The sequence below is a fragment of the Suricata suricatta genome, chromosome 13 (assembly GCF_006229205.1).
Source record: "Suricata suricatta isolate VVHF042 chromosome 13, meerkat_22Aug2017_6uvM2_HiC, whole genome shotgun sequence".
In the NCBI taxonomy this organism is placed as follows: domain Eukaryota; kingdom Metazoa; phylum Chordata; class Mammalia; order Carnivora; family Herpestidae; genus Suricata; species Suricata suricatta.
The window spans coordinates 2,689,660-2,699,078 of NC_043712.1; the positions used below are offsets into that span (position 1 = coordinate 2,689,660).

At 66.0% G+C, this 9,419-nt stretch overlaps 1 protein-coding gene across 1 annotated transcript in view; it reads left to right on the top strand.

Moving 5' to 3' along the window:
* COL5A1 (collagen type V alpha 1 chain) overlaps positions 1-9,419 on the top strand; it is a 102,864-nt gene that overhangs the window by 8,729 nt on the left and 84,716 nt on the right. Inside the window, exon 4 of the mRNA XM_029921036.1 lies at positions 6,961-7,085. Within this exon, the coding sequence (XP_029776896.1) occupies positions 6,961-7,085 (125 nt within the window). The remainder of the gene's footprint in view (positions 1-6,960; positions 7,086-9,419) is intronic.

Below are 9,419 nucleotides of genomic sequence, written 5' to 3' on the forward strand. Positions count from 1 at the left end.
TTCACCTGCCAATGTGCTCTCTGTGTGGCGGCTCAGGGCCACGAGCTGTCCCTTACCTCCCCTTTCCAGACTCCCCTTGCAAGTTCAGTGCCAGGACTCCTGCCCTAGAGACCAGGGACTCCCGAGGGGCAGGGCTGGCGGAGGGTGGGCAGACCTGAGCTGGCCCCTGCCCACAGGCTGCCGTCACGGTCACCTGGGGGCATGAGCTGTGTGCTGTCATCCTTGAGCCCCCCCCCCCGCCCCCCGGGCAGAGTCCTCCGGGCAGGCCAGCCCTAGGGAAGGGGCAGTGTGAGCTGGAGGGGCTCGGGGATCCCCGAGCGCACGTGCTCAGGGGAGGGGGAGCCCCGCAGGGCTGCCGGGGGGGCAGTGTCCACCGGGGTATTCCTGGGAAGTTCTATGCTCTGTGTCCTGTTCCTTCTGGGGATGTGCCTGTGTCTGGGACCAGCGAGCAGCCGGGGGCCCCCGGGGAGGAGTGGGTGCCGGGTGGGCCGAGGGCCCACTGTAGAGAGGGCTCGGGGAACTGCTCTTCCATGGAGCCGGGCCGCAGGGTCTCCCCATGCAGGGAAGTCTTGATTTCATCCAGGGCTTAGAGATGAGCTTTGTGTTTTTGGAAACACACTGGACAGTGCCAGGGGAGCAAGTGCGTCTGGCAGGAGGTGGAAATGGTTGTTTTCCTTCAGTGCAGAGCCGGGTGGGAGGCTGGCCAGGTCGGCACTGCCAGGAGCGCCCCGTGACATCACCCGCCCGTGTGCTCTGCCCTCCCGTCAACCCTTGCCATTCCAGGGATGCGGTACCAGAGAGGCTGAGTAACCTGCAGAAGGTCACCCAGCAAAACTAGAGTGGAGCAGGGCTGGTCCCCGAGAGCAGGACAGGACTCCATCCTGATGCAGAGTAGGGTCCGCACTCCCAGCAGCCCCTGCGTCTCTTTATCCACCCGACCGGCAAAACTGGGACCTCAGAAACTGGGCCACGACCTTCCCTGGCCAGGGTGAGCCCCGGGTGGTCCCGATGATGCTGGTGGTGCCTGCTCCCTTGGCCCCACACAGGCCCCAAGGACGTCCAAGTCCCCTGACCTGTGGGGTCTGTGCCACCCCGGAACCTTCCAGGGAGAGCCGGCACAAGCTGGGTTTGCAGCCCGCCCCGCCTGCCCAGCGCCCTCCGGGCCTGGCTCCGCTGGCGCTGTTCCAGAAGGAGGGCCTGGGGGGGCTCAGCAGGGGGAGGGGCTCGTCTGTGACGGGAGGACCCTCCCCCCCAGGAGGGAGGCCCTCCCAGGGCACAGGGAGCCCGTGAGCTCTGGGCCAGGAGCCACATCTGCTTTCAAAGCTGTCGGATGTTTCAAGGGAAAACAAGACCAAACAGACTATAACCCGGGCTTTCTCTGCAAGGCCCCGGGGGCCGAGGGAGGAAGATGGCATCAGACCCGAGGGACGGTCCTCCCGTCTGTCTGCCTGCCTTTCGTCTGGAAAGACGGGCCGTTTACCTCATCCCTGATTCCCATTTTCCAGAGGCCTGGCTTTTCCACTGACACGTTCTTTCCTAGAACTCGGCTCCTGGGGCAGGAGCGGGGCCTCCGCCGAGCAGGGCGGCGGCACCCCAGGTGGCTGGGACTCCTCCGGGGGCACAGAGCCACCTCGCCCGACGGCCTCGGATCTCCACGGGCGCGGTCCACGTGCTGGCTCTGGCTGTCCCGTCCCCTGACGCGGGGGCGCGGGCGGGGGCCCAGGGCTGGGGAGACCACAGTGTGGGGGGCTCTGGAGCCGCCAGACTCATAATCAGGCCCCGAGGCGGGGATCAGAGTGTGAAGGATGCCACAGGGATGGCGGGGCGAGCCGTGCACGTGGCCTGTGACTGCCGCTCCCAGCAGGGGTCCCCCGTGCCCTGTGACCTTGGCGACCGGTCACCGGGGGTGGGTGGCCAGCTGCGTGGCCCTGCAGGATCTGAAGCACTTCCCTGATTAGCACTTCCGTTCATTCCGTTTCCGTCAGCCTCCCCGAAGCGGCGTCATCTCGGCCCAGATCTCTCTGCAGAGCAGCCGTGGCCAAGGGGCCGCCTGCATGGGGCTGGCGCGGCCAAATCCGAGCTGGCCCTCAGACACCGGGTGGATAGACCCGGGCATGGTGGGAGGGGACCAGCGGAGGTGCCTGATCTGCGGGCGGTGCCTGTCCCTGCCCCGTGTTCCCCCTGCCGCCCCACCCACGGGTGTCTCTCTGGTCACCCCAAGCCAGGAACTGGAGGGGCCGGCCTCTGCAGGCGGGCCAGGCGGGGCCCACGGCCCCGTTCTGCTGTCGCCAGAGTGATGGGCACACGGCCCCCTGGCCCCTGGGCCTGGAGCCCGTGCTGTGCCACTGTGCAGGCCGTCCTGAGCATGGGGCCCACATCCCTGGCCCCTGGGCTCGTGTGGCCCAGTGTGCAGTCCCGCTGGCTAGGAGCGCCCCCGTCTGCACAGCAGGCTGTCGCAGGTCTAGGCCTGTGCACCTGGGAACACGGAAGGTCCCAGGGCTAAGTCACAGGCCCGAGGCGTGGACCCAGGAGAGGGCAGCTCAAACCCAGGCTTTCTGATGGCAGATGGCCTGTCCCGGGCGGGCCCCCAGCAGGAGGAACGCACCTGACAGGGCCTGGTCCCTGCATGCTCTGTAGCCCATTTGAGCTTTCCCCGGGAGCGTCTGCCTGCCGTCCGGCTGTGTGGGGTGGCAGCCGGCGCCCCCCGACCCCCGGCAGTTCTCAGGCTGACCCCATGGGATGTGTAGGAACGTGAATGAGCAAGGTCAGGGTCTCTCGACCGGGTCTTCAGCTCCACCCACTTCCCAGGGACCCTCCCTACTTCCTGAGGTCCCCGCGAGTCTCCACAATCTGGTGGGCGATGGTGACGGAGGGGGCACTTGTGGGGAAGAGCGCTGGGTGTTATACAGAAAACAACTTGGTAATGAACTATTAATAAAAAAAAATACAGAAACGTGTTCTCTCCCAGTTCTGGAGGCGAGAGGCCTGACATCTAGGTGTCAGCAGGGCTGTGGTCCCTCCAGAGGACCTTGGTGGGGGTCCTTCCTGCCCCCCCCCGGTGGCCCTGGGGTTCCTCAGCTTCCTGCCCCCCGAGCACACGGCTTCTCCTCTTCTTGGTTCTCTGCTCCTGTGTTTCTTCTAAGGACACTTGCCGTCGGACTCGGGGCCACCCTAATCCAGGAGAGCCTCATCTCGAGACCCCTAACCTTGTTGCATCTGCCAGGACCCTCTTTCTAAGCGAGGATCTGGGGGTGAGGGGTAACCCTCGGAGCTCTCTTTTGGGGGCACTGTTTAACCTGTTACCCAGACCAGTACGGAAGGGGGTTCAGCCATTAGTCCCTGCAGGGCGTGTGTGGCCAATGGCAAGCTAGTCCTTGGGCAGGAGTGTTTGGTGGATTTCAAATTGAGGCTCTCTTGGGCTGTCGGCTCGGGTCTGCTGAGGAGTGAGGATGCCAAGGTGTTCCTGGCTGGAGGGGGCAATCAGGGGCAGCCCTGTGCCCTGTGTGGCCATGAATGGCCCAACTCTCCACCTGCAGTGGGGGGGGGGGCTGCTTGTATCTGGTTGGGATGATCACAAGGGTTGTCACTGCCGTGCCGTCCCCGTGTTAGGGATGGCCCATCCAGAGAGGGGCTGGGATCCAGCCTCACCTGGAAACCTCACCCGCGGGCTGCAGTCGTGAGGGTGTAGGGTGCCGTGGGGGCCCCTGAGGGGCGCGCTGCATGGGGAGCTCCCAGCATTCAGCATCCTGTGTCTACAAGTGGTGACAGTCCCTTCGGAGAAAGAGCCTCCGGTACTGGGGGGTCCACACATGCGTCTGTTGGGTGCCCCCTGCCTAAGCGTGTGTCCCTGTGCTGGGGGCCCCTGGGCTCTGAGCGCCGTGAGGAGCGTGTGTTGGAGGACGGTGGTGGTCTGCTTCGCGTCTTAGTCTCTGAGAACGTGACCAGTCCATCGCAGACCCTTCCCTGCCCGTGCCGCCCCGGACTTTCTGGAAGCTCTCAGCACCCGGAGGGACAGGCGCCGTGGGCCGCTGCGTCGGGGGAGCCCAGGCGCCAGGCTGAGCGAGGAGGCTTGTTCGGAAAAACCAAGGCCCCGAGATGAGGGTGGGGCTGCGCGGCTGAACATGCTTCCTCTGTTCCTTTTGGAAAAGACAATCACAGTGACGCCCCTCCTGGCATTCAGGGGGGCTCCCCGCCATCGCTGCCGAGAGTCCTACCCTGATCATTGCCCCGAGGATCCCTCAGAGCAGCCCAGGACTCGTGTTGTGTGGATCCTCAGTGCTCATGGGGTACCTAGAGTCCAGAGAGGGAAAGTCACCTGCCCAAGGTCACACAGCACGGAAGGGCAGGGCCCGACTTTGGGCCCAGGTCTGGACCCTTTGCCTGGATCAGAAGGGAATCCCGATCCACAGATGAAGGGGCGGGCGCGTCGGGCCTCTGATGTCAGACTTCTGTCCCCGTCCCTGCAGGTGGCTTGCCCTCCAGCCCAACAGCGCCACTGCCTGCTAGGTTCCCTCTGGCGGTGATGCTCCGGCCTTCAGGGGCCCCAAGGCCCCACTCGGAGGGACCCTCCCCCTTCCTCCCGCGGCCATCGCCGGCTCTGGTGCTGTTCACGTACCACCCGGAGCCGCGGCTCTCTGATCCTCACGGGCCTTCCTGGCCTCTCCACGCGGCCTCTGTCCGGTGATGGCCAGTCCAGCGGTCCGTGCCCACAAGCACGCCCATGAGTGGTGGCTGGGGGTGACCAGCTGGCGGCCGGGCCTTGAGGACACTGGGATGACTCCCGCCTCCTGGCAGCCCACAGTCCCGAAAATCGGGCGTGATTTCCCCTGCGTGCGCGCCGGGCCCTGCTTGCCCACAGTAATGCTTCTGGGGGGCTGTGCTGGAAGTCACTTCCCAGGACCTGGGGAGCCTGGATTAACCCGGGCTCTGCCCGTCTCTCTCACGTCCACAGTGGGTGTTGGCGCTCGGGGTGGCCCAGGACCCTGGCTGGAGTCACGCCCATGGCTCTTGTTTGTGATGCGTGACCTCTCCCCCTGCAGCCTGAGGTGAGGGTGGATCGTGGTGCGGAGTCTTCTAGATGCAGGAGGGCTGGCACGGAGTGTGCGGTGCGTCCGGTCCCCTGAACCCTCGTGGCAGGGGCGTGCGCGCTCTGAGGACCGGACCTGCAGGGGACCCTGGTTAGGCCTGACGGTCACACGTGACGCTGAGTTACTCTCTTGGTTGACAGAATAAGACTCAGAAAGGTGTTCTGGGCCGAGCCTGTGCTCAAGGACACGAAGGGGAAGAACGTTTCTGTACTTGGGTCAAAACAACCAACGGTACCAGCACGGGCTGGAGGGTGGGGTGGTTGGGCGTTTCCTACAGAGAACACGGAGGGCTGGGCGCCGAGCCCGTCGGGGGCCTGTGCGGTGTGCTGCTGCGTTAGCATGTTCGAGACGGGGGCGGGGCCGCCGCGGGTGTGGACCGTGCCCGGTGGAGGCTGAGGTGCGGACCTGGGGTCTGAGCCTGGGGTCTGCCGGGCAGGATGCAGGGGAAGCTGGTCCCCAGTGGAGGAGGCCTCATCCAGGGGGCGGGGACGAGATGGTGGCTGAGTGCCGACCTGGACCGGCTGTCCCCGGTGTGAACCTTTGGCCCCCACCTCCACCTGGGCCCGGCTCTGAGGCACCTCCTCCGGGGCGTGTTCCTTGACTTCTAGGTAGCTTGTCAGTCGGTCACTGGGCTGCCTCTGAGGCAGCATTAAAGCCTGAGATCTGAGGTCAGAGACACCCATTTCTTCATCTTTGTGTCCGTGAGTCTCATGATGGGGTGCTGAAGACGCTGGATGAATGAGCGAAAAACTGATAACCGGTAGTACTGGTGGTGATGAGGGTGGTGACGGTAGTGATGGTGGTGGTGACAGTGATGATGGTGATGGTGGTGGTGGTGACGGTGGGGTCCCCTCCCCCAGCCTGCACACCCCCCCCGTGGCCCGTGGCTGGCCCAGTGTCCGCACAGGGTGCCTTCCCCCAGCCTGGACACCACCCCCTGGCCCGTGGCTGGCCCAGTGTCCGCAGACTCGGTGCTCTGAGAGTCCAGAGCGAGAAGGATGGGGCAGCTTCCCTGCTGTCCAGGCAGCAGGTGTGGACCTTCGCATCTGTGGCTGTGCTGGCGGCCAGATGCCCAGAGTGAAGTGTCCCGGCCACACGGCTGGAGGGTGAGGGTCTGAGACCCAGAGCCCCATGTCCTACACAGAGCCGCGGTCTCTCGAGGAGGTGGGCCCATGAGCCTGGCCCCTGCTGCCGGCTCTGCTGGCCTCTCAGTTTGGGGACAAGGTCACCAAGGTGATGCTTAAGTCATTTCGACCTGTTTTAGCGTCTGATGAGGCTGGGGGTTGACCCCTCACCACCCCGGCCACCGTGCCCTGCCCGTCATGGGGATGCGTGTGTGAGCAGACGGGACCCTAGACACCCCGGAGCAGTGCCCGGCTGGTGGCAGAGGTGACCATGGCGTCGGGACCGGAGGTGGCCCGCAGTGGGGGTGGGCACAGACGGGCCGCCAGCCAGGTGGCACCGGGGCCAGCGCACGGAAACGTCTCCTTAATGCCCGCGTGGGCAGTGCTCACCTCACTTGTAGGCTCTGCGGAAACTCCGAAAATTGTGGAAAAAATTATTTCGGCCTCCGCTGGCTTGGGGCCTCCCTTTTCCATCGTGCCAGTCCTGGTTGAGCAGTGTCACACAGGGTTTTAAATGTGACTTGTTTGGGCCGCACGGGCTCACATGGGGATATGGTGGCCTCTTGTGTGTGAAGTCTCCCGGGACCCTGGGGAAGTGGCTCGTCAGGAGGTCCCTCCCGGTTCCCGTGCACGGGTCACGGTGGCCCCGGCGGCCAGCCTTCCCAGGGGAGGAGGGCTTGGCCGCGTGGGCGCTGCTGGCCGGTGCCCGTGCACCCTGGTGCTGGTGGTGAGCATGTGCCTGTTCCCAGTTCCGCGCCGGGCGATGTGGTCCCGCCGCCGCTGCTGTTCAGAGAGGCCACGGTGCTCCACGCTCCCAGCGGCCCCCAGGTCCGGCGCTGCTCCCCCCGCAGAGCGAACTGTGGCCGGGCACCTTGTGGGTCAGGACGGAGACCCGGCTGGCCGGCCTCCCGGCTGCCTCCCTTCCTCCTCCGTCCCTGGAGAGTGGAGCTGGGGCCCCTGCGCCACCCCCCGGTCGGCGGGCACCCTGGCTCGCACGGGAGGTGCCAGTCCGCGTCCAGAGCCTGCTGGCGGCTGGAAGGTGGAAGCTTCCCTCCTGAATCTGCTCCGGGGCCAGCGTGCTTGGTGACCGTTTGGCCTGCAGCCTCGCACATGAAGCGGCTGCCTTCTGGAACCATCTGTGTGTCTCCGTTTCTGAGCATGAAGGGCTGGGGCTGAAATCCGACCCCAGAACCCACAGGGAGGGCGGAGCGCGTGGCGGGGTCCCCGCGGGGCCCGTTCTGGTTGGAGGAGGAGGCGCAGGCCGTGGGGCAGCACTGCCCCCACCCCGGGACCCGGGAGTTTTGTGGAAAGGAGGGTGCAGAGATTAGCGGCGCGGGAGGGGAAGGAGCTGGAGGAAGCACGCAGCTGCCCACTGCACGGACGCGCCGGGCGGGGGGAGCCCCGTCTGGACAGACCCCGGCTTCCGGCCCCCACGGCTGCGAAGCGCTCCAACGAAAACGCTGCCGCCTCCCCGGCTCCGAGCGGATGCCCGGCCTCGTTAGTGCAGAAGCGGAACTGACTCCCTCAGTAAAGTGCTCCCGGCTCGGCCAGCGCCAAGGACAACATGCGCCCCACGGCTGACACGGCCCGTCCTCGGCAGGACCAGCGGGGCTGCGGATTGTCACCTCAGGGTCGCGGGTGTGCAGTGGGGCCGCCGGCCGGAATGGCCAGCGGGCCGCAGCCGAAGCTTCTTGGGCCGGGTGCAGCTTTCCTGACCTCGCGGGGGCAGGGGTGAGGCTGTGAGGGGAGACTGTGGCCAGCACCCAAGTGAGGGTGTAGTGCAGCTGATCTGCCTCCCTGAGCCTCAGTTTGTGTGTCTGTACAATGGGGATGAGAGAGAAGACGCAGGGTGAGCGTCACCCACGTGAGCACAGAGGAGCCCCGGCGGTGGGGGGGTTGGGGGGGTCCAGGGCATGCTGAGCATGCTGTCGTGGGGACTGGGGTCAGGGTCACCAGAGCCTGGGACCCGGTGGCTGTTGCTGAGGGAGGGGACCTGGGCTCAGGCCCCTTGGCAGGTCAGCTGCCTGGCCTGGGCTAGGCTGCATGTGACCCCATAGGGACCCAGTGTGGGCAGAGAGACGCCACCCACTGCCAGGCCCTGAGTCCGGGAGCAAGTGCCTTGTGCTTCCGGAGTGGGGGTGGGGGTGGGGGCGGCTTGGAGGAGCTGCCCCCTCGCTGGGCCCCGCGGACGGAGCTGTTGGGCGGGATTGGGGATTGGAGCTTAGCCACCGCTCAGGACTTTGTGGGTGCCCCGGGGCAAAGCGGGCAGGGCTCCGTGGAGGGAGAGGGCTTCTCCTGGGGCCAAGGGCGAGCCGAGGCCGTGCTGGGCAGGGCGGAGGGGGCATCCACACTGGGGTGGCGGGGGGTGGGGGGAGGGGCTCAGTGTGGGAAGGCCGCGAGCAGGGTGGGTGCAGGATGGGAAGCCAGGGACTGCGGCGGGAGAGCGCAGCGCGGCATGGGGATGCTCCGTGGATTCTGGTCACTGGTGTTGGGGCCGTGGCCGTGGCTCGAGTGTTAAGACAGCAGTGGAATGTCATAGGGTGAGAAGTGAGCGTGCAGTGAGTCCTTCTTAGTTCTGGAGAGTTCTTGGGCCTTGCTGCCTCAGTTTCCCCATCTGTGAATGGGGTGTGGGAAGGCTCACTAGAGACACAGCCGGGGGCACCCACAGACCTGGCACTGTGCTCCCCAGAGTGGAAGGACTCCTGGCCTTGGACCCCGGAGCCCGTTTACCCCTGTGGCCCAGGGGACCCACCCCGCTGACCTCACAGTCCTAGTCCATAAAATGAGACAGTTTTACTACATTAGGCATTTTGACCTTTTTAAAACAACCCTGTAAACCTCACATCCTATGGGGCAGCCTGATGCCTAACACCTGCTGGGGACCCCCAGGCTCCTCCACGGAACCCCTCTTGAGAAGCCCCAGCGGAGCGGAGCTCCTGGGTCCCTGCATCCTGAGGGAGCGGGGCGGGTGGCAGGGGAAGGGAGGCTGTGGGCGCAGGACGCGCAGGACCCCAGGAGGGCCCAGCGGAGAGCGGGCACCAGGGCGGCGGAGGCGGCGCCTCAAGACTGGGAGCCGCGCTGGTTCTAGTTGAGTAAGGATACCGGTTGTCGACGGGCAGGTGGAGCCGCCGCTGGATCTCGAGGCCTCCCAGGGTGCCCTGCGCCTGCGGCCGGGCAGAGCGGGGGCGGCAGGAGCGCGCGCCGGGGG